This window comes from Lonchura striata, chromosome 21 (genome assembly GCF_050655825.1).
Source record: "Lonchura striata isolate lonStrDom1 chromosome 21, ASM5065582v1, whole genome shotgun sequence".
NCBI lineage: Eukaryota > Metazoa > Chordata > Aves > Passeriformes > Estrildidae > Lonchura > Lonchura striata.
In genome coordinates this window covers 1,000,376-1,026,988 of record NC_140723.1, presented here as the reverse complement: position 1 = coordinate 1,026,988, position 26,613 = coordinate 1,000,376, and the positions used below count along the sequence as shown (strand labels likewise).

General features: G+C 48.8%; 1 protein-coding gene across 8 annotated transcripts in view; it reads left to right on the top strand.

Moving 5' to 3' along the window:
* Positions 1-26,613, top strand: part of RERE (arginine-glutamic acid dipeptide repeats) — a 170,411-nt gene that overhangs the window by 95,645 nt on the left and 48,153 nt on the right. For 7 of the 8 annotated variants that reach the window (XM_085558655.1, XM_085558654.1, XM_085558650.1 and 4 more), the window contains exons 7-10: positions 9,130-9,178; positions 11,524-11,648; positions 12,383-12,482; positions 18,860-18,958. In XM_085558655.1, coding sequence (XP_085414781.1) covers positions 9,130-9,178; positions 11,524-11,648; positions 12,383-12,482; positions 18,860-18,958 — 373 coding nt within the window. Of the gene's footprint in view, positions 1-1,816; positions 1,950-9,129; positions 9,179-11,523; positions 11,649-12,382; positions 12,483-18,859; positions 18,959-26,613 lie in introns of those variants that run through there. The other variant, XM_085558657.1, reaches the window with a different exon arrangement.

Sequence of the window (26,613 nt, the reverse complement as noted above, 5' to 3'; positions counted from 1 at the left end):
TTATTTATGGATCCCTGGCTGTATTTATCAGTGGGTACTTGCTGTATTTATTAGCAGATCCTTGGCTGTATTTATGCACAGATCCCCGCTGTATTTATGAGCGGATCCCAGCTGTATTTATCAGCAGATCCTCGCTGCATTTATTTATGTATTTATGCACAGATCTCGGCTGTATTAATGCACAGATCCCTGCTGTATTTATTGATGTATTTATACACCGGATCCCCACTCTATTTATCAGCAGATCCCCGCTGTATGTATTTATGTATTTACACACTGGATTCCCGCTGTATTTATTAGTGGATCCCTGCTGTATCAATGCACAGATCCCGTTGTATGTATTTATGTATTAATGCACAGATCCTGCAGTATATATTGATGCATTAATGCACAGATCCCGCTATGTATCGAAGCATTTACACGCTGGATCCCTGCTGTATTTATTAGTGGATCCTGGGCTGTATTTATGCAAAGATCCCGCAGTACGTGTCGATGCATTTACACGCCAGATCCCTGCTATGTTTATCAGCAGATCCCCACTGTATTTACTGATGTATTAATGCACAGATCCTGCTGTATTTATCGATGTATTAATGCACAGATCCCACTGTATGTATTGATGCACTTACACGCCAGATCTCTGCTGTATTTATTAGCGGATCCTGGGCTGTATTTATGCACAGATCCCGCTGTATGTATCGATGCATTAGTGCACAGATCCCGCTGTATGTATGATGCATTAATGCACAGGTCCCGCAGTATGTATCGATGCATTAATGCACAGATCCCGCTGTATGTATCGATGCATTAATACACAGATCCCGCTGTATGTATTGATGCATTAGTGCACAGATCGCGGTGCATTTACCGATGCATTAATGCACAGATCCCGCTGTATTTACCGATGCATTAGTGCACAGATCCCGCTGTATGTATGATGCATTAATGCACAGGTCCCGCTGTATGTATCGATGCATTAATGCACAGATTCCCGCTGTATGTATCGATGCATTAATGCACAGATTCCCGCTGTATTTACCGATGCATTAGTGCACAGATCCCGCAGTATGTATCGGTGCATTAATGCACAGGTCCCGCAGTATGTATCGATGCATTAATGCACAGATTCCCGCTGTATGTATCGATGCATTAGTGCACAGATTCCCGCTGTATGTATCGATGCATTAGTGCACAGATCCCGCTGTATGTATGATGCATTAATGCACAGGTCCCGCTGTATGTATCGATGCATTAATGCACAGATCCCGCAGTATGTATCGATGCATTAATACACAGATTCCCGCTGTATGTATCGATGCATTAATACACAGATTCCCGCTGTATGTATCGATGCATTAATGCACAGGTCCCGCAGTATGTATCGATGCATTAATACACAGATTCCCGCTGTATGTATCGATGCATTAATACACAGATCCCGCTGTATGTATGATGCATTAATGCACAGGTCCCGCTGTATGTATCGATGCATTAGTGCACAGGTCCTGCTGTATGTATGATGCATTAATACACAGATTCCCGCTGTATTTACCGATGCATTAATGCACAGATCCCGCTGTATGTATCGATGCATTAATGCACAGGTCCCGCAGTATGTGTCGCTGCATTTACTCGCCGGACCCCGCCGCACTCCCTGGCGGAGCGCCGGCGGCGGGGCCGCTCCGGCGGCGGAGAGGAGGAGGAGGAGAGGAGGAGTAGGATGAGGAGGAGGAGGAGAGGAGGAGGGTCACGGCACATGCTCAGTGCCGCCGGTCCGAGGGCGAAGTTTGTGCGTTCTGCGTGCGGGCTTAGGTCACAGCACAGGCTCAGTGCAGGCTCGGCTCGGTCCCCGCATGTGCCTCCATTTTGCGCCGGCTGAGGGGAAGCGCCGCGCTGCGCGGCCCCGCGCGGCCCGCCGCGGCCATGGACGGTCCGCCCGGGCCCCGCAGGTAGGCTGCCCCGGGCCCCGCAGGTAGGCTGCCCCGGGCCCCGCAGGTAGGCTGCCCCGGGCCCCGCAGGTAGGCTGCCCCGGGCCCCGCAGGTAGGCTGCCCCGGGCCTGCCCCTGCTGCTCCGCGGCTCCCCGGGGCGCTGCTGCGGCAGGGCACTGCCGGCGCGACTGCGGGCTCCGCTGCAGCTGCGTGCATGCGGCCGCAGCAGCCGCCACAGGTCGCTCCCAGCAGGGCTGGTCCCTGCCGGTGCAGGGCACCGATCCCTGGAACTGAGCGGCAGCGCCTGTCAGTGCCATGCAGGCAGCACTGCTGCGGCTGCAGGGCTGCCCTGTGCGGGACGGCAGCTCGGGGGCAGCTGTGCAGCGCCGCGGAGGCGCGGCAGGCTGGGGGTCAGGGTGTGCAGGGCTCTGGGGCCCAGAGTGTCACTGTGAGATGGAAATGGGAGCTCTGGGTCCCTGTGAGACAGCAGAGTGTCACTGTGAGATGGAGCTCTGGGTCCCTGTGGGACAGCAGAGTGTCACTGCTGGATGGAAATGGGTGCTCTGGGTCCCTGTGGGACAGGCAGCAGTGTCACTGCTGGATGGAAATGGGTGCTCTGGGTCCTTGTGGGACAGCAGAGTGTCACTGTGAGATGGAGCTCTGGGTCCCTGTGGGACAGGCAGCAGTGTCACTGCTGGATGGAAATGGGTGCTCTGGGTCCCTGTGGGACAGCAGAGTGTCACTGTGAGATGGAGCTCTGGGTCCCTGTAGGACAGGCGGCAGTGTCACTGCGGGATGGAAATGGGTGCTCTGTGTCACTGCTGGATGGAAATGGGTGCTCTGGGTTCCTGTGAGCAGAGTGTCACTGCTGGATGGAAATGGGTGCTCTGGGTCCCTGTGAGACAGCAGAGTATCACTGTGAGATGGAGCTCTGGGTCCCTGTGGGACAGGCAGCAGTGTCACTGTGAGATGGAGCTCTGGGTCTCTGTGGGACAGGCAGCAGTGTCACTGCTGGATGGAAATGGGTGCTCTGTGTCACTGCTGGATGGAAATGGGTGCTCTGGGTCCCTGTGGGACAGCAGAGTGTCGCTGCTAGGTGGAAGGGCTGTGATGGCACCCGGGTGTTGTGCTTGGCTCACACGTGTGTGTGCTCTCGTTGCTCTGTCCCCGTGCCCGTCCTGCAGAGCTGGGCTCACCCAGGGCAGCTGGTTCTGGAGCTGGGCAGGAGTGGGTGGCATGGGGACAGGACTGTGTGTGCTGCTCACTGGGACACCTGGGCTTCGGAGCAGGAGGGTGGCCCTGCACGCATTGCCACTCACCTGGCAGGGGCTGGCTCAGGGAGGGACAGCGACTGCTCACCTGGGCACAGAGTGACAGACAAGGGGAGCAGCTTCAGACTAACAGCAGAGATTTGGATGAGAAGTGAGGAAGAAATCCTTCTCTGTGAGGGTGGGCAGGCAGTGTGTGATCCCTGGAGGCGTCCAAGGCCAGCTGGGACAGGGTTTGGAGCAGCCTGGGACAGTGGGAGGTGTCCTTGCCATGGCAGGGGTGGAATAGGATGGTCTTTAAGGTCCCTTCCAGCACAACCCAGTCTGTGATTCTTGTCAGAAGCTGAGGAATGAGTGATGAATAAACCTGCAGAATTCTTCCCATGTCAGTGCCACATCCATGTCTGTATTCTGCCCCAAGTGGCATTCCTGTAACCATCTCCTTTTATACCTGCAGAGCATAAAAAAATCAGGAACTCTTCTTTCATGTGGATCACTTTGGCCAGTGGCTGAAGCAAAGTCCTGCTAATGATGACAGAGCTCAGTTCCCCTGAACTTCAGCCTGGCTGGATCTCCTCATGCTTTAGAGAGGAGTCTCCATAGGCCTGAGCTTTGGGCACATTCTTATTCCTAATAAAGGAGCTCCTTGAGTGCATGCAGGAATCCATCAGTGCTCTGCAGGAATACAGGGATGTGGCAGCCCGTGTCCTTAACTCCTTAACACTGGTTTTAAACCTTCACTTCTAGACAGAGGAGAAGGGCTTGGGCAGCCAGTTCATAACCAAGCAGCTCCTCAGGTTTGTGTGGAGGTGTAACCTTGGCTTTAGAAACAAAACCAAACAACATAGATGGAAACCCAAGCTCCCTGCTCCCCCCACCCAGGGAAGACCCCCAGACCCCACAGTCCTCCTGCAGAAGAAGCAGCCCTGGGTGGCAGGAGGGTCAGGCTGTGCTGGTGCTGCCCTGCTCCCTGGGCAGTGCAGCTCTGCTCCTGCACTCATTCCCCTCCTCAGGGACAGCTTTGTCCTGGCTGGGTGCCCAGCAGATCCTCCAGTCCAGGCACTGCTGGTAGGTGGTCTGGTGAGTTAATGCCACTCCAAACAGCTGTTAGAAATTGCAGATATATCATGGGAAGTGCTTGAATAGTGTCCTTTGGATGAAGAATAGTCTCTTCCCTTTGTTCTGCCTTCATTTCTGCTTTGTTTCCAGGCATAAATCAGCAAGATTACCTCTTTCCTCTTCCTTCCAATTGTTTAGGATGTAATTTGTTTTAATTAGAGCTTGTTTCCAGGTGCATGGTGGAACTAGGGATACCTTCCAGCTCCTCTCATGCTTCCCATTCTTCATGCTTATCACCTCTGACATGAGCTGCTGCTTCTGCCTGCATGTGCTGCTCAGGGCAGCTGCAGGTTGGTGTTGTCAGGCAGGTTCAGAGCCCCAGAGGTGATCAGTGCCTTTGATCTGAGGGAGCTTTGTGGAGAAAGTCCTGCTGGCCTGCACAGGAGCTGGGGCTGTGCTGGAGCAGGGCTGCTGCTGCTGTGGGGCTCAGGCTGGTTTAACAGTGAATATTTGCTCTGGAATTGCAAAGGCACTGCGTCGCCATTTCAGAAACTGTACAGGACAAACACTTCAACAGCAGCAGTCCATGCTGAACTCATTTACACATTCACTCCAGTGTCAGTGTTGCTGGTAAACAACATTCTGGTTCTATTAAAATCACATGTAGGCAGGTAAAAACCTTTGCATCGTGCAGTGGTTCCCAGTAATTAATTTACTTGAACTTATCATCAGAATGTCTTCCTTACCTGGAGGTAAGCAGGTGTCAGAGAGGTGCTCCTTGGCACCTGCCAGCAAAAATTCCCACAGTGGAGAGAACACTTCCTTCCTTTGCATTAATTGTGAATTACTCCATCCCACCTTTGGGCAGGGGACAGCACTGAGGACTCTCTACAGGCTTTTTTTTCCCCCCTCCTTTATGAACATGATGACAAAACAACTTTGTCTTGAAAAAGCTTTTCCTGTGTGGCTTGTGCAAGTACTTCCTCCTGCAGGCAGTGCAGGGTGCAGAGCAGCCTGCAGTCCTTTTCCATCCTTGCCCCTGCAGCCAGGAGCAGGCTGGAGCTTGCTCTGCTGGGGCAGCTGCTGGGACACGTCTGTTCATTCCTGCTTCGGGTGAGCAGGCACTCAGCACCTTCCCCTAGAAGCTCATTTGCCTGAAATACAGGTTGGATTTTTCACCCAGAAGACAAAATTACTTCTGCTTTAAAAAAAAAAAAAAAAAAATTTAAAATTATTACAACACACAGTTGCAGAAGGTTTTAAATGGAGCTTAAGCATACAAGGGGCAAGGATATTTTCTGAGCATTAGGATACTATTTCATTAGGATACTATTAGGATACTATGAAATTTAAGCTCTTGCTTTTAAAGAGTGAAGGTTTAAGGCACAGGTGAATTGAGGGGACTCATTCCTATGAGGTATTTAACTCAGGTTTGAGGTAGTTGTGGGTTTTTTTGGTTGAAGGGTGAGCAGCCTGAACGTGTTTGTCCCTTCTGTATTTTGGAGTGTGCAGTGTTTGAACATGACATGCATAAGATAATTTTGGGTTAAAATTAGGGATCCACTTGGCTCAGTATCCTGCCTCCCAACAGTGGCCATAAACAGATGCTCTTGGCTGCAGTGCCAGTCACTTTCAGGCCCTGATAAACTGGTTTTTAATCTGCTGAAGTTGGAGCAGGATAATTTTGTTCTCCCCTGTTTTGTCCCTCTAGAGATGGAACAAAATGATCCTTGCCAGATGTTTTTAGAGCTGCCTCTGAAAAGCAGAGTTCTTTCATCTTGGGTGTTGGACTATTTGAACTAAAGGATTTTTTTTAAAAAATACCAAACTTTTCTTGGAAGTTTCTATTAATTGTACAGAAATCACAAGTATCTAGGAGTTGCTTTGCTGTGTCCCACTCTCAGTGGATGTAACTGATTGTCTGGCCATTAATAAGGGCAGGTTAATCAGTGTAAGTGTGTGACTGCAGTTCATAATCTATTCTATAACACACATATCTAACATGGGCCTGCTTCTATCCAGCAAAGCCACTGATGTTGATACCAGGCTTCATACACAACCCCAAATCTTATAATATTCATTGCTCAGTGCTGCAGCTTTTTCTTGCCTGTTAAACCCAAAATATAGCCCAAAGCCCTCGATATCCTGGCTTGAAGCTGTGCCTTTCCTCTTTTACTCTGGCTATATAGAAATAATGACCTTTTCCAGCTGTTTTTGGACACTTCCTTGGCTGTTTGAGAGGAGGTTTGTGGCTGAGTGAAGTGGCTGGTTGAAAACCTCCTTCTGCTGAAGTTTCCCTGTAATTACTTCGGGGTCACCTCAGTCTGCAGAGGCAGGGATGGCAGTGCCCGGGGTGGTTCCGTGGGCAGCACAGAAGGCTGGCCTGTGTGTGATGTGTGGGTTCTGCCTTTGCTCTGGGGTTTTGCTGGGGTTGTTTTTGAGCTGAATGGCAGCACTGAATTATCTGTGGGGTTGGAGCTGTTGCTGGCTGGCAGAGGATGGCTGAGGGCAGGGTGACCACAGCAGGACAAATCAACCCAGGCTGCTCTGGGTGGAGGGAGCTGCAGAGGGGCACAGCTGGGCCCTGTGGTGCTGCAGCAGGGTAAAAAGGTGCAGTTGCTGCAGGGCAGACCTGCTCCTGAGCTCTGGCAGTGGAAGGGGAAAGGTGGAAGGAGCAGCAGCGCCGTTGCTGAGATCCCACCTTGCCAGGTGATCCCTGTCCCTGCAGGACCAAGCACACAGGTGACACAGCCTTCATCAGGAACCTGCCAGCCTCCTGGGCAGGGAGCTGCCTGGGATGGGCATCAGGGGCAGGGCAGGCTGTGCACGGATCCCCAGAGCCTTCTGCCACTGCCCAGCCTCGGGAGAGCTCTGCTGAGGATTCCCAGCCCTGCCTCCTGCCCGGCTCCGGGCGCTCTGGAAGAGACTCCTGGGCCCAGGTTCTGCCCAGAGCTGTTCTGCTGTGCCTTGGGGCAGCTCTGGTGGCCGTGTCCCAGCCTTGGTGGCACTGTGTCCATGGACAGAGCTGCCAGCTGTGCCAGCCTTGGGGAGTGCTCATGGTGGGGACAGGAGGGCAGGTGACAGAGGGTGCAGCTCATTTATCTGTTGGGAATTGTGCAGGCAGTGCTGTGCCAGCCTCGGGGAACTGCTGAGTGGTGGGGACAACAAGGTGGGTGACAAACAGAGGGTGCAGCTTGTTTCTGTGTAAGGGATCGTGCAGGAGCTGCTCTGCCTGAGTGGTGGGGACAGAGGGCAGGTGACAAACAGAGGGGGCAGCTCGTTCCTGTGTAAGGGATCGTGCAGGAGCTGCTGTGCCAGCCTTCCTCCCATCTCCTCCCTCCCAGGCTGGGAGGTGAGAGCAGTGCCCAGCCTGTGCCCAGCTCCAGCAGGCTCAGCAGGGACAGGACAAGGGCAGCAGCTGCCTGGGGCTGCTCCCTGCCCTGCTGGGGCTGGGTGGGCACTGCTCTGTGCCTCAGGGCTGTGCTGCTTGCCCTGCTCTCCTCCTGCCTTTTTGATATTCCAGCTCTGGCTCCCAGCTCCTTTCTGACCAGCCCCTGTTTACTTTGCAGAACACAACGTTGCCATGGCAACAGGTTACTTTTCAAAGGGAACATCTTGTCATTATATTTAATCCACTGCAGCTGAGGAGGACTGAAATATTAAGTTGTTGTTGCTATGGATACTGCTTTGTTACAGCAGTTTCTTTTGTGTCACATTTCATATACAGTGTTGGCTCCTTTTTTCCCTTTCCCATCGAATAAACACGGGATGCCATTCCATTCTCATTGTAATTGCTCTCACCAATATGATTTAGCTTCAAATCTGCCGTGCATTTTAGTTTCCATAGCAAGAATTTTTCTCTCCATTTGAAAGCCATTCCTGGGGATGTGGAGGCAGAGAAATCACAGAGCAGATCGTGTGTCCTTGAGCAGCCAGGGGCTCTGTGCCCTTTTCAAATCCAAGTGGGATGTCAAGCAGCCTGCCAGAGCTCCCTGCACAGCAGCTCAGCCCAGCCCTCACCTTTTGGGCAGGGCAGGGAGCCCCTCGAGGAGTGGATGTTCCCAGGAAATGGGGATTGGGTAATGGAAAGACACACAGAAATATTTCTGTGCATGCTTGAGGAGTGGCTGGAGGTCCCCACTGGGTTCCCACAGAAGGGGTTGGGAGCAGAAATCCCATCCCAAACTTCGTTTTTAACTTTGCAATTACAGGATGGTCCAGCCTTGGTTCTTAAATGTCTGTTTACCATATTGAGTGTGGTGCAGCTGAAGAAATTGGGAGCTGGGGGATGTTTGGTTCTTCCTGTCTGAGCTGAAGCCAGCCCAGTGCTCAGGGTGGGCACAAACCCTGCAAAGGATCGTTGTCAGCAGGGCCTTAAAATGAATTCTGGGAGGAAACAAGAGCATCAGCATTTTCTGTTGTCAGCTTCCTCTTTGCTCCTCGCAGGGGAGAATTCTGACACCTTGTAGTAACCTGGTATTTAATGTATAACTTTGAAAATAAAAAATTGATTTCCTAGTTCAGTCATTTCCTTGCATAGCCTGAAAACAAGAAAACAGTGTCAGGTTGTCTTGCAAACATATGCATTGGGGAGAGGTATTTTGGCATGTTCTGATTGTTTTCTGGAGGCTTTTGGCTGATATTTGGAGTGGATTTGTTTCCTGGGAGGGTGGCACTGTCCCAGCCCCTGCCCAGGGACACCTTCCACAGACAGGTTACTCCACACACCTGAGCACATCCCCTCCTGTTCTCTCAATAATGTTATTTCTGCTTCTGCTCCATTTGCATTGGAAATGCAATGACAAAAAAGAGTATGACTCTGAATTTCGTTGATTGCAATTCTTTCTCATTGCTGTTTTTCTTTGTGCCTTAGGAGGCTGAACAGTACCCAAGGTGAAATCAGAGTTGGACCCAGCCACCAGGTAAGGGCTTTTGTTTGTGTTCAATGTCCAGAGATGCTTTGGCCTCTTGATCTGTGCAGGTGACAGTTGTTTAAAATTGCTCAGACACAGTGAGGGGTTTCAGAATCATCGTTAGGTGACTGACTTTAGTGAGTTCTTTAGCCTTCCTTAGCTCAGTTACTGAGATTTTTCTGTGTCAGATGTTGCTATGTTAATGATTTTCAGTAGCAGAAGTGCTATTGGGTTAATTCTTGAGTAAGATTGAGGGAATGTGAGCAACTGCTGGAAGTTAAAGAAGTGCTTTAAGTCATTTGGATTGTTAAAACAGAAATTGAGGGAGCTGCTGAGTGTGTTCACACACTGGGAAGCAGAATAAGGTTAAGACTCTGGATATTCCTGGTATGTTAATTATAATTTGAGAGAAATCCTTCATAAGCATTGGAAATAATCTGTTCTTAAAGAGTATTAACATACAACTTGCTCTGGTTCATAGGGCCAGATCTGTCACTGGGAGCTGGGGCCTCTGCTTTTCCTGAGGAACTGACTTTGTAGTGTCCAAGTGCTGGAGTTTTGCATCCAAGTGATGAATATTCATTCAGACCCTCTTAAAAATCTTGTTTAAGAACTAGTGAAAGTAAATATTTATGGAACCTGATGTCACATTCTTGAGGATGTTTTGCCTTCAGAGGAAAAAAGTCCTTGGCAATTAAACCTGTAGTGTTCTTTTCAGTAGTCATAACGAGAGTCCTGTAAGTGATACCTTCAAAACAACTTTCATCTCAAATTGCCATCTAATATTTTGGCAGGCATTAGTCACCCTGCTCTAAGGTGTAATTACCACGTGCATTTATGGATAGGGAAGAAAAAGGAGGAAGAAGGTCCATTGGTTTAGACTGCTGTTGATTCTTGCTTGCTTCATGTTTTAGACTCCCTTTGTTCCTCACTCATCCTTGTTTCTGACAAATGCCCCCTCAGTGCGCTGCAGGTGGAAGCAGCAGAATCCAGAGCCTGAGGTCCCAGCAGAGGCTCCTGCTGGCCCTGGAGCCCTGGGCAGGTGTCAGAGGTGTTGGGTTGGGGTTTCCTCAGTGCACAGATCCCCCACAGCAGCAGGCACACGAGAGGAGAGAAACGTTCTGTAGGATTGCAGAGCTGTGAGAATTCACCTCCCTCCACCTGGGCCAGCTTCTGGCTGCAGATGGCAGCCAGGGAGGTTTGGAGTGCCCAGCCCTGGAGTGGCACTCGGTGCTCTGGGGACAAGGTGGCCACGGGTCACGGCCTGGACCTGATCCTCTCTGAGATCCTCTCCAGCCTCAGTGATCTGTGATGAGGAGGAAGCTGCTCCTGGGAGTAACTGCAGGAATTTAGCACATTCCAAGGGTACAGAGGCTGAACGTGGGCTTGTGCAGCCCCCTGCTTGCTGGAGTGCCTCTCTCCCAGAAACCCAGTGCTGGCTTATCCCTTGCCAGAAGAGAACTTCAATGACATACCCATTTTCCCAGGCAAGAAGTAAAATAAAGTACAGATTAAAGAGCAGAACATGAAAGACATCTGAACCTGTGACTTGTAATTACTGGTTATGTATAAATGTTGCCTCTCAAATACGTTTAGCGTTGTGAGTATAGGAGGTAATTATAGGGCTTAAAAGCTGTTTCTGAAGAGGCTCTCAGCTATCTCATCTCAGAGCAGGAGATGACTAAAGATGCTAATTGGGTCTCTGGATAGAGTGTAATACTTATTTAGAGGCAGTGTTCATTTTGCTGAGCTATCTCCCTTTCAGGAAATGTCTTTGTTTCCCTTCAGAGTTCTAATGATTTACCGAGCACTTCATTTTAAACTTAGTGTCAAATCTGTGGGGTTTCTTGCTGATTTCAAATGGGACCCATCTGGTAGCTACCTTCCTGCCTTCCTTCATGTGTGTTCTGGGAGGGTTTCAGCCTGGCAGGCAGCAGCTGGATCAGCATCCCTGCGACAAATGCAGCTGCTGTGTCTGAGGGGAATTGGCCATCAGCTCTGGAATTGTCCATCAGACTCTAAACCTCGGGGCTGTGCAGTACAAAGTGCTTTCCTTCCCATCTCTGCTGCTCCTGTGTACAGAAGGGCTCCACTGGCAGTGGGCTGAGGTGGTGTTAGCCCAGAATTCTCATCAGGAAAGTCACTGCCCTTCAGAGGAAGGAGTGCTGGATGAAGGGGATGGGTTGGGCTTGACGCCTCGGCATCCTCAGAGTTCTGAAGCGTGGAACAAATCCTTCAGCTGCTGTTGTCCGAACGTCTCCCACCTGCCAGGTCCCGCTGTTGCAGGGAATTTGGGAGCTGTGGTGCTCCTGAGCCAGGAGCAGCTGCCATCTCTGTGTGCCCTGGTTTTGCAGGCCAAGCTCCCTGACCTGCAGCCGTTCCCGTCGCCGGACGGGGACACGGTGACGCAGCACGAGGAGCTGGTGTGGATGCCAGGAGTCAACGATTGCGACCTGCTGATGTACCTCAGGGCAGCCAGGTGAGTGCAGCCCCGTCCTGCTGTGCCTGTGCCTGCTGGGCTGGGGTGGCTGCAGCTCCTCCTCCACTCTGGGATGCTGGGGGTGCCTGGGGCATCAGCTGAGATGTTGGGTTTGAGGCAAGAGCTGCCAGATTTGGGCCAGCACAGCACCCTCCTCCATCTGGAGATGAAGTGCAAGGGGAGCAGTGTGGTGTGGGATGGGTGACAAGGGAGGAGCTGCTCTGGGTGGAGCAGCTGGGACAGCAGAGGATCCCTGCAGGGAATCCCCTTGGGAGCTCCAGTTTGCATTTCAGTTCTTCCCTGGTGGTTCAGCAAGCCACCGGTGGGCTTCACAGTGTCTCAGTCTCAGTAAATTACTCGGAGCTTGCAAGAATTCAGAGGCTGGGGAGTCTGCAGTTTCAGTCAGTTTTCTGACATATTAAAACCAAGATGACAGCACAAAGTTTGCTGTCTGCTGAGACCGTCCTCGTGTCTGCAGGTTTCAGCTTCTGTAATCCTGCTCAGGCTCTGCTCCTTTGGCAGTGCAGACTTCTGGCTGATGAAAGCAAATGAGATTGGATTGTAATGCTGGATTTATTCCGTGTGCTGGCGTGACTCAGCTCTGCAGTTTAGTGGTGCTTATTTGATGCACAGTGTGGCAAGGTCCTAAACCCCAGGATTTCAGGTTGCACACGGTGTCTGTGCAGTGCACCCAGCAGAGCTGAGGCGTTTCCCCTCTCCCCCTGCCCTTGCAGGAGCATGGCAGCCTTTGCAGGGATGTGTGACGGGGGATCCACGGAGGATGGATGCGTGGCTGCCTCGCGGGACGACACCACCCTCAACGCCCTCAACACCGTAAGTGACCCCGAGGGGAGGCACGTGCTTCTCTCTCTCTCAGGAGTTTTCACAGAGCAGCACAGAGAGAAGAAAGAGCAAACAATTCCTATTTCTACTCCTTGTTTTCCCACGTGGAATGTGTCTGGAGAATTGTTTACCTGGGGTGAGTGCTTGGTTAGATTCTCGTGGGGGTTGCTTGAGCCTGATGGCCAATCCAACCCACCTGTGGTTGCACTCTGGAGAGAGTCACGAGTTATATATGGTAGTTAGAAAAAGCAGGTTTGTAGTTTTAGTATCTCCTTTAAATAGATATAAATAAATATATTATAGTATAGTTATAATAAAGAAATCATTCAGCCTTCTGAACTGGAGTCAGACATCAGCATTTCTGAGTTCACCTGCAGAGTAGCCTTCCTGCCACTGCTGGGCCTCCCAAAGCAGAGATTTAGCCAGATTTTGGGGTCACATTTCTTGGTGGTAACTTGCTCTCAAATACCAAGTGATTTTCAGAGCTCTGAGAGGCAGAAGTTCAGCGATGAACTCGTGGCTGGTGCCTCGAGGGTGACCCCAGTGAGAGTTTTTGGGAAGCTGCTCAGGTCAGGGCTGCCAGCTGGAGCTGGACTTGCTCAGCTGCCCCTGGCCTGGCTCTTGGGGTCTAAGCTGGGTTTTAACTGCAGTTGAAATTTCTGCACTCTGCACAGGGAGATGCTCCCTGTGTTCCTTCCCTCGGGATGGAGCCCCCTGAGTGCCTCACCCTCTGCACTTGGCTGAGCTGTTCCCTGACATCCTTCCCAGAGACCCAAATTCCTGTTAAGGTCAATAATCATTAAAGAGCTTTTGGAATTGGAACTTCTTTCCCCTTATCTATAATAATAGCCTAATGCAGAAAATTCATTTAACTCCACTGCTTCTCTATCTGCTTTAATTACTGCCTTTAATCACTTGGCAGCCTGAGGAATCTGCAGTTGCACTTGTAGAGTTCTTTCTTCTGAAATTAGATGAGTCCCAAAATATTTTGGTTTTGTTCTTCTGTTTCTTTTCTCTTTGTGTTTCTATTGCATATCTATTTTAGGGAATGCTTTCCTTGTCCACTTTGAATTTTTCTAGAAAAGAGTTTCCTTATAAATAATAGCTCTCTCAGGGATATTTTAAGAAACTTTGACTTATTTCTGAGACTCTGCAAATTTGACTTTAAACAATTTTAGGTTGCCTGTTGTCCTGACAAAATGGTACCTTTTTTGTCTTTCAGTTCACCACCTATTTAAAAGAGATCAGATTTATCTGATAAATGATTTGTGAGCCTCTTAACCTGCACTAAGTTGTGTCTTTGTTTAGAAATTACCATATGCAACCCAGAAGATGAATGTAAAAGAAAATGGTGTGGTATGATTTCTTATTAGGGAAATCCAATAAACTTCAGGGTAACACTTCACATAAATCAGTCTTGACAAGCTCCTTTGCTGCTGTTTTATTTATGTAATAACAGGTGCTGTAAGCCCCCAGAATGATTTATTGTTAATTATGCCAGATAGAAATGAAGATCATGGAAGGCACAATGCAACATGCAGACATCAGATACATGTATTTATATCTCAGCTCACTGAAGGGATTATTCACTCCACATTCCAGGTGAATTCCAGCTCCAGGTCCTTTGTTTGGCTGTTGGCTTTGCTGACACATTTGTCACTGTAACCCTTGGGAAGGAAATGAAGTTTTCATTTGGAGTTTGCTGCCCTCCTGATGGGTGCCCCTGTGGGATGGGAGGGCTGGAGGAGGACACAGCAGCTCCTGCAGGTCTTTCACTGTAATAATGGTGAAGAAATGACCCCAGGAAGCTCATCCTGCTCTGGTGGAAGGTGGTGCCAGGTCTGCCAGTCCAGGGAAGGATGGAGCTAGGTGAATATTGAGCACAAACCTTGCTGCTGCTGGCAGTGCTGAGGAGGGAGAGCTGGGGGAGTTTGAGTTCCTTCCCCTCCCTTCTTCCCTCCTCTTTGCCTCCAAACTCTGATTTAGCATCAGATGTGGTTTAAGATCCTTTCTGTGTCCACTCCAGTGCAAAGCCAGAAATCCATGACCTCTTTCATCCCTGTGGCCTGTGCCTGCTGCTCAGAGGTTCTGCAGTGCTGTTCCCAGAGATCCCAGGCCAAGCAGGGATTAATTCACTGCTTTGAGCTCAGCTTTGACAGAGCTGCAGAGGAAGAATTCATTCCCAGAGGTCAGCCTTGCCTGGTGTTCTGTGGAACAGCAAAGCCTGGAGCAGACCCTGGGGCAGGCAGGCTGCAAACTCAGTGTGGAACTTGGAATCTCTGGGCTTTGGTTGATGTTTTTGCTGGGGAAATCACAGCCAGCCACTCCTATTTATCCTCATAAGATGAAAAAATAGCACCACTTAAGCTCATGTAGTGCTACATGGAGGAGAGCCCAAACAGTGATATGCTAATGTTGTGTAAATCTCTCTTTACTAATAGTGTTGTTGTGCCTTCTCATGGCTCTGCTGCATGGGAACGTGTCATTATGAGTGACAAACATGACAGGCTAATCTCAGTGCAAGGAAATTCAGTTCTAACTAAGATGTCACCCAGACAAATTACTCCCTGTTTTAACTTGCCCTTAGACCAGATTTTCTTGTTCATTAACTACAGACAAGGTTGAAAGCATAAAAAAAATTATTTAAATATATGTTAGCATTTCTCCTTATGACTGGTTCTGCTCGTGGATGATGTTAATGAGCAGCTGCTCTCCTGGTTCACACGAGGCAGGGCCAGGCTCCCTGCCCAGGCCTGTCCCAGCCTGGAGCCAATCCTGCCCCTGGAATTTCCATTCATCCTCATCCTCCTCCTACAGAAAGGGCCCAAACCCAAGGCTGGGATTGCTGCTAGAACGTCGGGGGAGTATGCAAAATACTCCTGTTTTTTGAAAGGTGTTTTTAAAGTTTTGCAGGTGATTGGCAAGTTCTCACCTGGCTCTGTGTGGAGCACTGGCCATGCCTGGATTGCCCCACAGCTGTTTTGCAGCTGCATTTGGGCTCTTTGGCACCTCCCTGGCAATGCCAGTGCCAAGTGGCTTCATCGCAAATACCAGGCTTTTTAATCTTCAGCAGCAGCTCTTTAGATGCTTAAAATAGATTAGAGCTGGGGGAACAAGATGGAAGTTGGGTTTTTTTGTTTGTTTGTTTGTTTGTTTTTTAATTATTTTGTCTGATACCCAAATTATATCCTAAAGGGCATTTGGGGCTTTTGTCTTGCTGGGTTTTAGAAATGGTTGATAACAATTAAAAGGAGCATATTCCATTTTCATAGTAGGGCAAGATGTCCATAGCTGTACAGACTATTACAGCCCGCTGAACTTTGTCAGCTCTGCTACTGAAAGGAGTGGCCTGAATTACATTTTGTGTTAAATGAGGTGTTGGGTTGGAGTTATCACACCCAGAGATGGAGCTGCTCCTGGCAGTCATCCCCATCCTGCTCCTCATTTTCCTTCTTTTTCCTTCTCCCTCATCTTGGGATATGGGACCAATCATCATCCCATGGAAGAGCCAGTCTGGAAGTGGAAAACTGGAATTTCAGAGCTGGACTCGCTGCAGCCCCAGAAAATGGGTTTGGCTGAACAATCCCTTCTGCTCTAAGGTCCAGCCCAAACCAGGCTGGCAGCCAATGGTTCTGAAGCAGTTCAGTAAAACTCTCATGAGACAGCAGCAATTTCTCCTTGGAGAAAAAGGCTCTGGGATCTCAGTGCTCTTAATGGACTGCAGTTATTTAATGCTGAGCCCTGAATGCAGCCTGGCTGAGCTGGGCTTTTCAAGGCAGAGCATAATGGCTGTAATTGCCAAAGGAAGCCTTGCTGGAGCAGGAGCTGCCAGATGCAATGGCACTCTGCTCTAAAAAGGTCACAGGAAAGGGACATTTAAATTAAGTTATAAATTACAATTGAAGAACAATATTTTGATGAGCAAGCCCAGAGATGTCAGAGCTGCAAGATGTAATTCATGGGTTCATTACAGACTGGAGGTGCCTGACAGCTGAGCCATGCCAAAGGAGAATTTATTTGCAGCATCCCCCAGACAGAAATGGCAGCTCTGCTCAGAGGCTGCAGTAGGAGCTGGAACCTTGTGGGATGTGAAATCAGCCCTTGATGTGAAACCCCTTCCCTGGCACCTGGCTTTCTGTAATAGCAATGCAAAGGAGCCTTTGGGGCACGTGCACATCCTGAATTTTGCTTTAATCCTGTCCAGTGGTGCAGAAATTGCTGTATTTTCTGTTTCAAGGTACCTTTGTGTTGGTTCCCTTTGTTGCAGTTGTTCACAGATCAAATCTCACTCTTTGGTGGTGCCAAATTTGGATGCAGAGTTAATGCTAAAAATGGAGATTCTCTGGCTGGCTGGACAATGATGCAGTGTTTATAGAAATACCTGGAGAAGTTCGAGCAGAAGTTAATGAAACCAGAGGCAGTCATCATTAGCTGTTATTTATACTCTGAATCTTGCCAATAAAGTGCTCAGGTATACTAAATGGCTGCAAGTAAAAAGCAGAGAATGAGCCAGACTGGAGCATGTAAATTTAACTCCAGCACTTAAAGAAAGTATTTTTCATTTCTGCTGCATTATTCTACTCCTGGCATTTATAAAACTTTTTTTTTTCCATTCCCACCTGCTAAAATTAACATTTTTCAGGAGCCTCTAAGCTTGTCTCATGTTTTCACAGGGGTGCTCTCTATGCCATGGCTCTTCTGTCATTCTGTGCTGATGGGGTTTGGGGTTGTTATTAATGTAATTACTTGCTCAGAAGTTCATGCCCATATAATCTGTGGCTGATCTGGGGCAGCCTTGCTGGCCTGAAAACTTCTTTTTTTCTGGAGTAGTTGCCTGTCAGCCCAGGCTGTTCTTTCTGGGCTTGTCTGGTTTCTTTTCCTTGCAGTTGAGCTGCTTGGGCAGTGGGGCTGCCAGGGAAAAACACGTGTTGTCCTTGAGGCAAAATAAAGATGCCCTCCAAGTTCCAAAGAGGCTTTGGCACTGCTCGTGTTCGGGGAGGGAGCAGAGAGGGGAGGGAAACAGGAGCCTCATTCTCCTCAGCACTGTCACATCTCCCCAGTGAAAAATCCTCTAGGTAGTGGCATGCACAGAAAAGAGGCATTTGCAAGGTGAGCTGGCAAAACAAACAGTGCTTTTTTCTTTGAGATGGATTTGTTCCCAGTGCTGGAGTGCAAACAGGGAGGAAAATTAATGTGTACCCAGCAGAAAAGGCAACATCTTCTTTTCATGCCTGTAAGTGGGCATTGCATACCACGGGAGCCTTAGAACTACTAAAAACAAAGGTGTTTTTTTATTTTTTCCAGGCAGTTTTGGTGCTTCAGCAGAGTCAGTGAGGGCTGGCAGTGCAGGCTGAGCTCTGAGCTCTGGCCAGGGGGTCTGCTGGAGGCAGGAGCTGAGCCCAGGCAGTGACAGCCAGGGCTTCTGCTGGCCCTGCTGGCCCTTCTTCTAGCCCTGCTGACTGTTCTGCTAGCCCTGCTAGCCCTGCTGACTGTTCTGCTAGCCCTGCTAGCCCTGCTGGCCCTGCTAGCTCTGCTAGGTCTGGTGCTAGCCCTGCTGGCCCTGCTCTGCTGGCACCCCCCAGAGCCAGGGCTGGAAGGGGGCAGCAGGAGGAAATGAACTCCTGGAAGTTGAAGCACTCTTGTCTTTGGTTACCCTGCATCAGTGCAGGGAATGAATTCCTGTAACCTCCCACAGGTGCCAAATAAAAGCTCAAAATTAACAAAAACCACTGGGGCTTCGTTTGCTTCTTGCCCACCCTCTGCAATTCAAGCACTCGTTTCTGTGCAGAAATCCTGTTTGTATTGTTGTTTTGGTTGTTGGGGAGGGAAAAAAGTTCTGGTTGCAGTTGAGGACCATTTGTGTTTGTTCCAAAAACACACTGCATTAACAGCAGAGCTCTGGGCCCAGGAGTGAAGTACTTTTTATTTTTAGAAATACTTGTTTTTTTCCTTTAAAATCCCCCCAAGTACTCTAAAGTAAGGAATGCCCCAGTAAGTTGGTGAGGGGGAAGAGCACCTTCAGCAGTCCAAGCTGTGTGGGGTATAACCCATCACATACTCATTTTTATTTTCTCTGGCTGACATCACGTGGAGTCCTGTGAGTGGAAGAGAGCAGTGTGACTTTGGCTGAAGCATTCCCTGGGGCAGGGTTGGGAAGGAGGAGGGATCCCTGGTTTCATGCTGCTGCTCCTTCCCCTGCTCAAACCTCAGTTACCCTTCAGGTTGTTTACATCTCACTTCATCCATCAACAGTAAAAATAATTAGGCAGAGAACATCTCATGTGGCTCCCTGTAGTGGTTTTTTTTTTCCCTCCAATATCAGATCACTGCTAATTCCTTTGAATGATCTATTTGTCTTTATTTTTCAGCTACATGAAAGTAACTATGATGCTGGAAAAGCCCTGCAGCGCTTGGTGAAGAAACCTGTGCCAAAGCTGATTGAGAAGTGTTGGACTGAAGATGAAGTGGTAGGAAATGATTTATCTCCTCTAGCCTTTATGGTTCACCTTGCTGCTCTTGCTTTTTTATGTTGGTTTTTTTTTTCTCTTAAAGGGGTTCTCTCTATGAGCAAGAAGAGGGCGGGTGTGTAAATAAAAATACACATGCAGGTGTATATAAATGAAAGAAAACCTGATCCAGTGCATGACAGAATTAATTACTCACGGAAAAGTGACAGGAGAAAAGTTTGGTTGTTTTATTTTGCCCTTTTTTTTTTTTTTTTCCCATCGAGTGGGTCAGTTTTTAAGCTGGTTAATTGGTAAAGTGTTTAAAGAAGTAAACAAAAATACAAATGTGATATTGTTTAGTTACTAATAAAGCTGGCAAATAGGACTGATTAATGGAGGAAACTTTCACGTTCTCTTAGTGGCTTTAATTATTCAGGCAATGTCTGGAGAGACTTTTTAAGCTGTAGGCTCTCTGCAAGGCTTTCAGGGAGTTCTTGCAGTGCATGACGTGTGCTCTGCCCTCTCCTCATTTAAACCTTCCTGCAGGAGCTGGGCCAGCCCAGGGCCCCACAAAGACCCTTTGTGGCTGCCTGAGCAGGCAGGGAGGGTGCCAGGGCAGGGGCAGGGCCTGGGCACACTCCCCTGCTCACTCCTGCACTTACCCATCCCAGGAGGGAGCTGGAACAGATCCTGGCAGGGCTCTGCCCTGGGTTCTTCACTTTGGGTTGAGACTGCTCCAGCCTGTGCTCTCTGCACACATCCAGGGGTAAACTGTGCCAGCATCTCTCTTTTTCTCCCTGGGTAGCTTTTTTCTCTTTTTTTTCCATCGGCTGCCCTGAGCTGTGAGTGCTGGAGCTGCTGCACTCAGAGGTTTTGATGATCCACCCCTGTTAAATGAGAGAGAATGGAGCCTTACCAGTGGAAAAAACCAAAGTTTATTGAAAAGTGAAGCATTACTGCAGGAGTGCAGCCTATGAGCAGAGAGTCATGATCACTGACTCCATAAATCATTGTCAGCCCCAGCTCATTTTATCATATTTGTTCTTGCTCTGCTCCATCCAAGTTTCCAGAAATATTTGGCAGCCCTCCAGGCTGGGCAGAGCCAAAGATCAAACTGTGCTCTTATTTATAGACAGCAAAGCTCCACCTGCACAGCCTCAGAGCCTCCTGGTCCCTGCAGCTCCAGCCCCAGCAGCTGTGCTGCATTTTGGAGCATTTTGGAGCCTTGCAGGAGAAGTTTCCTTATTGCAGGCCCTGGGAGCTGAGGAGAGCTCTGACCCACAGGGTGCTAAAGCTGCAGAGGAATTCTGCAGTGAAGTGTTGGTCAGAAAATACTGAGGTGTCAAACCCTAAGTCTGGCCAAAACAATGTCACAATAATTGACAGCATGAATTCTGTGTGTCCCCCTCATCTTAGGGTGGTTGAGTGATAATCCCAGAGAGCTCTGAGGGAAATGGAGACCCAGGTCCAATCCCTGTCCTTATTTGGGCTAGACTTGTAATAAATCTCTTCTGGCAGCCCAGCAAATGTGGCTTACTTAAATTTAAATACTTAGATTTAAGTTTGCAGTTGGATAAATAGGCAGATCCCACACCTGATACAGAGCTTGGGTTAACCTGAATAATAATAATAATGAAAATAATGCCACCACATTTAAATTTTTTTTGTGGACTCTCAGCTGCCGAAAGACAAAGCCTTTGTTTTCCATTAGAACAGCTCTGCTGCCTGTGTCCAAACTGTGAGGTAGGAGCTTCTTGGCAGTGTCAGACCTGATTAAAACAAAGGATGGGAGTTGTGTTATTTTTTCCTGCTGCTGCTGCGGCTGCAGATGTTTAGATGGAATTAAACAGAGGATAAAATTGGCCACTGATTGAGTTACACGAGGGCTGTGTAAATCTGGAGGCCGGGGTTTGTTGTTTCCCTCGTGTTTCTGAACCTGTGGCTATTTTGAAAGCTTTTTTTGTCCCAGTGTGTAACTGCAGAGGCACAGGGTGAGGGCCAGCCCTGCACACAGCCTGTGAGCGTGGCTGAGGCACCTCCTGCTCCTGTGCAGGGCAGCTCCAGCAGCGTGTCCTGTCTGGGGGGCTCCTTCCCACCTGCCAGCATCCACAGCTCTGCTGGGCAGGGCTGGCTTTCTCTGTAGTGCTCAGGAATTCACTTCCGTGGGCAAGCTGCAGCAATTGTCCCATTTAATGCCTGACTGAGGCTTTCTGAGCACACACAGCCTCCAGCAGCATCTCCTGGTGCTCAGGGGCTGCAGCTTCCTCAGACAGCAGCATGGAGGAGGGGGATTGCTCGGGGAGAAGCCAGGAGCAAAGCTGTCTTGGTTTGTGCCCCCTGCAGGTTTAAATCTCCACCCAAAGCTAGCCTGGGCTGTCAGAGCAGTGAGTTCTGCTCTGCACCTCGTGGCCACCTCCAAAAATGCCCCTGGAAGCCTTTGCCAGGCATGGGGGTTTGCATGCAGGCAGGCAGAAATCCCCCCAGGGGTGGAGTGGTGCTGCTCTGCTCTTCTCCTCTCGGAAATCCTTTGTGACTGCTGTGGGAGTGGGGTTTGGAGCCATGGGATGGGGCTGACAGTGCCTCTGTGCCCTGATGATGGAGCTGAGATCCCAGATCTGGAGCCAGGATCAGGAACTTCTTCAGCTGAGGTTAAATGAACATCCCCATTCCTGCTGTGGGAACATCTCCCAAGACAAACTGTCCTTATAAAATGACCATGGAAAACCTGGGAGAAAATCTCTGCAAAATGGCTTCTGCATTTACACCAGGGGGATGTTCAGTGCAGTTGTGACCCTGCACTTGCTCCAGGTGCAAAAATGAGCTCCCAGCTGGGATCAATAACCTATCAAAGAGTGGAATTAATGCAGGGTACAGTGCTCCTCTCTAGTTTTGGTAACCTGATGGGAAGGTTTTCTGTTCTGGAGTGTTCATGTGCTGAAGTGAGGAAGGAGAGGAGCTGCTTCTGACTGCTGCTCCCCCAGCTCCACCTCACACTTTTATCTCTTCATTCAGAATGTGCTTTTTGCTCTCGATCAGAAGTTCTGACAAAATCAATAGGGCTTTCAGGAGAGAGAAATCAGAATCAGAACTGAAGGAACCTCCAGTTTATTAGGTTTTTAATTAAACATGATGAACACATTTTAAATACCACAAAGGCCTGGGGCTGAGCTGCATCTAATCGAAACAGATTAAGTCACCCGTCCACACTTGGGTAGTTATTAATTCTGTTTATTTATGCATGCTTGCTACAGGCAGAGTTTGCTGCTGCTCTGCTGCAGTTTATTGCACAGCGATGCTCTCCTGCATGGAGCTGTGCTCCTCATTAGCATTCAGATGTTGATTATGAAGAACTGCTGAGGTTTAATTGAAGCACCTTTGGAACTCGGGGCTGTGTCTTCCAAAGCTGAAGGAGATCTGGGTGAAGCAGTACTTAACATTCTTTCCTGGGCAATTCCTCCCTTTTGCTCTACACTTTGCTCCGTCCATGTCAGATTCTCTAAAGGAAGTTGCCAGGTGTTCCTTAGGAAGGTTCTGTCACCTTGTGCACCTCTGTGCAGAACTGGCAGTGCCACCCCTGATAACTGCCTTTTATCTTGAAATATTCTGCCTTTTAAATATTTTACATGGCTCTTGATGTCGAGTAGTTGAGGTAAACAACCTCCATTCAAACAACCTGCTCAATTTATGTGCAGGGGTAGTTAATCCTGGCTGGTGCTAAATCTTAATTGGCCGTGTACATCGATTTACAAGTTCATAAATTTTAAAATATTCACACCTGGCTTCAGCTTAAACTCGTTTATCATAAAACACAAATGGAGATCCTTCTGCCAGAAAGGACAAGATACAGCAAACCACTTTCCTAATATGTTTGCAAGGGTTTGTAATCCAGCATGGCAGGTCAAGGAATTACTTATGCAAAACCCACAGACTTATTTGCTTGGCTTCTTTGCCTGGAATCATCTTCAGATGTCTCATCCACCCTTTTTGGAGTGTCTGCTGATGAAAACATTGTTCTCATGTTCTCCTTTGAAACCAGGGCTCTTCAGATATGCTGGGAGACAGAGCTGGGGCAAAAATACCGTGGATTTTATTTACTGTTTATGTGGCAGCTATAGAAAATGGAATTCAGAGCCAGATTGAAACAGAGCCTCTGGAATGGTCGAGTGGAAAGAAATCATAAAGGGGAATTGGAAAAGCTGAGCAGCGTTGCAGGGCTGACTCCTGGGGTGGGCTGGGGAGCTTGAGACACCAGTTCCTGCTCAGTGTCATTGCTCTGCCCACAAAAAATAAACATTGCAGCTTCCCAGAGGAGTGAGAGTCCCACTAAATGAACATTTGCTGGAATTTAGTGATCCAGCCACGTCTGCAAATGTGATAGTAACAATTGAAACTTAGCGGAGTGCTGAGATAAAAACCCACCAAACTCAGGTTGCCGTGGCCTTGTAGGAGCTGTGTTTTTAGAATAAATAAGATTTTAGTTTAAGCATGTGTGGGAAGGTCTTGTGTGTGTCTTACTCTAAGAACTCATAGTGGAAAAGAACCCTCAGCCCTCACAGTCAAAAGTGACCAGTGAAGGATGAAATTACTCTGCTTGGGGGAAAAAGTTGTTATTTAAAGGTTGCATAAAATTATAGTTACTGAGTAGCTGGCAGGTTTACAAAATGCTGAGGTGCAGTACAGCTGGAAAATACAAGGTGTGTTACAGCTCAAAAAGGGGAATTTGGTTTAAGCACGGGTTCCTAGATGAAAGATAACAATCTTTTGTTTGTGATTAACTTGCATCAGTCTTTGATCCAAGCCCTTGTTGAGGGGGATCAATACTGCACATACAGCACCGAGTTTATTGTCAAGTCCTTTTGGAAATAAGGCAGTGAATTAAAAATCAATTATACGTGCAGAAAAGTTTGTGTAGGGCAATCAATTCTGTCCTTTTAGTTTGCCAAAAGATTCCATTGTTTAACCAGCTGTGAAAAGGAATGAATTCTAAAGGCCTCCAGCAAATGAGGGAGCCCAAAGGGGTGGGGGGAGAGATTTAAAAAAAAATTATTTCAGCATTTCATGTTCTGCAAAGGCTCTTCAGGGATAAATCTATAAATCCTGTCAGTGACCTTGGCTTCCGAGTGGGTGATTTCAGTGCTTTCCCTGATGTTGGTCTTTGCCCAGTTGCCAGAACGTTGCTGTTTCCTTACCAGTGTGATTTTGGGGTTTGCTGAGGTGTGGACGCTCCTGGGCCGCCTCTCTCTGCCCTGACGTGGAACATTTCTCTCTGTTGAGCACTTACCCTGCTGCAGATCCCCAGAAACACCAGCTCAGCCCCTTGGCCTGGCCAGGAGCCACAGCTCAGGAGCTGTTTGTGTTTGGGATGGAAGAGAAGCCCCAGCCCCAGCCATCCCTGGGTGCCTTCAGCAGCTGCTGCTGTGCTTTCCAGAGCAGGCTCTGCTCTCCACACCCCTGAGCTCCCTGCTGCCAAGGGAAGCTCTGTGCTGCTTGCAGGATTCAGAAACCAGCCGAGGCTGATTGTCAGAACTGCATTTTTCAGCTCCTTTTCAAGGGCATCTTGGAGATGGAGCTCAGCTGTCCTTCCTGGCGCTCTCCATCATCCCTGTGTGTGCATTTCCAAGCGAGTGCTGGGGCTGAGGGGCTGCATTTGTCCTCCCAGAGGGCTTTTGGCCAGCCAGCAGCAGGGTGAGTTTGGTGTCCGTGGGTCTGTCCCAGCCCGGGGCTGAGCAGAGCCCAGCAGAACCCTGTGCTGGGCACACAGCAGCCCCAGGTTCCTGCCTGGACCCTCTGCTGCTGTCTGCCAGGGACACAGCCTGCACCAGCCTGACCTTTTCTCCAGATCCTGTCTGCTCAGGGATCCGGAATCCGGGGTAAATATAACCTCCTGCTGCATCCTGTGCTGCTCCAGAAGGAAACTGAGTCACGGCATTCCCAGGAGCAGCTGGGGAGTGCAGGGATCAGCACTGCTGGGGATTTTCTGAGCTTGGTGCTTTTGGCATAGCAGGAGAACCGAGGGAGGGATTGTAACTCACTCTGCTGGTTGTGGTGAAAGTGCAATTGAAGTAGAGTAATAAGTAATGAAGTGCTTTGATATTTTTCTGGTTTTAGTGTGTGATAGAAATCTGCAGCTTCTTTCCAAGTGCTTTTGGCTTAGTCCAAGTTGATATAGGTAAAAGTGTCTCCTTTTCAAATGCTTATGTTGGAATTACACTTTATTAAACTCACAGAGCCCAGGAATGGATTACTTGACGTGGCAAATGTCTGTTTTATTTTGGAGGAGTTGTTTGCTGTCTAAATGGCAATTTGCTGTTCCTAACAAGATTGCTTTACAAACACACAAACCCCAACCCCTAAAACAAAGCGAGTGCAGGCAGATGACAGCGTTGTCTGCAGTTTGACAAGATGATATTTGATTTTTGAATGTTTTTTCCCTGGTAGTTTGGGTCTCTGTCTGAGTTTTGACTTTGATTCTTTGTTTGAACACAGAGGCTGACAGCCCCAAACCCCCAAACTTCCTGAATGTCACTGGATTCTCTGTTCTGCCCAACAGCTTAGCTGGGAATTATTTAGTCTGGCCCAGTGGCCATTGCAGCAGCAAATGACAAAATGCTCTTCAAATGGGTGTAGTGACATAATTCCTATTGAAGAAATGTTGATTACTGTCACAATGTGGATGCTCTGTGTGCTTTAGTGCTCAGGGCTTATCTTTCTTGCACAACATAAGCAGTATGAATGCCAAAATACACCTCATTTGCAAGTGCTGTTTGCATGATAAATTTTATTTTTCTAATCTCCCCTATCAACAGAACCATTTTTTTTTTAATCTTTCCAATGACATAAAAATGCATTTTAATGAAGCAAATTATAAGCTTTGTCTCTTCTGTGTACGAGCAGGGCGGCCACATTCAATTAGGCTGAGAAATGCTCATTTGTTCTATTACAGGCTGTAACAGAGGAGTGCAGAACACGATCCATCACCAGTTGCTCAGCTTTATGTTACTTAAATCACTTGCCATCCTGTCAGGGGCTCGGAATCCTCCACGGGAGCCATTATTTAATTTAAGTTTGTAAAGGTGTCACTTGTTTGATAATAGGCAGCTTCTGTAGTAGATGAATAGGGACTAAATATTCATCATTTTCTGCATCCATCCCAGATCCCTGATGAGTTACAAGGATAGCAGTGCCAGCAGAGCTAATGATGATGGTGCCATGAAAGGAGTTTGACAGCAATAAGGACTTGGTGCAGGGGAAACTGCACAGCCTGCAGGGGGACAGGCAGAGGGTGGTGGGCACTGAAAGGCTCCCCGGGGCATGGGAGCACAGGGAGGGATTGCTGGGGTGTCCTGGGCAGGGATGGGACTCGGGGCACTGCTCCTGTGGGTGCCTCCCAGCTCGGGGTGTTCCAGCATTCTGGGAATTCTGCTGCAGCTGCAGAGGCTTCGTCTGTGAGCCAGAGCCAGCGAGAGGGGTTCCATGTGAGCTGCAAGGAAACTCAAGATTTGGGTGTGATTCCCCCTGGAAGGAATTTGGGGTCCATCCCTGGCTGTGGAGGGGCTTCACCCTGAACCCGTGGCTGGCCCAGCTGAGCCCAGAGCAGCTCCTGGAGTGCCCAGCTCCTCTCTGCCCTCTGCTCTCTCCATGCTCTGTGCTTCTCACGTGTGTTGATCTGTGCCCAG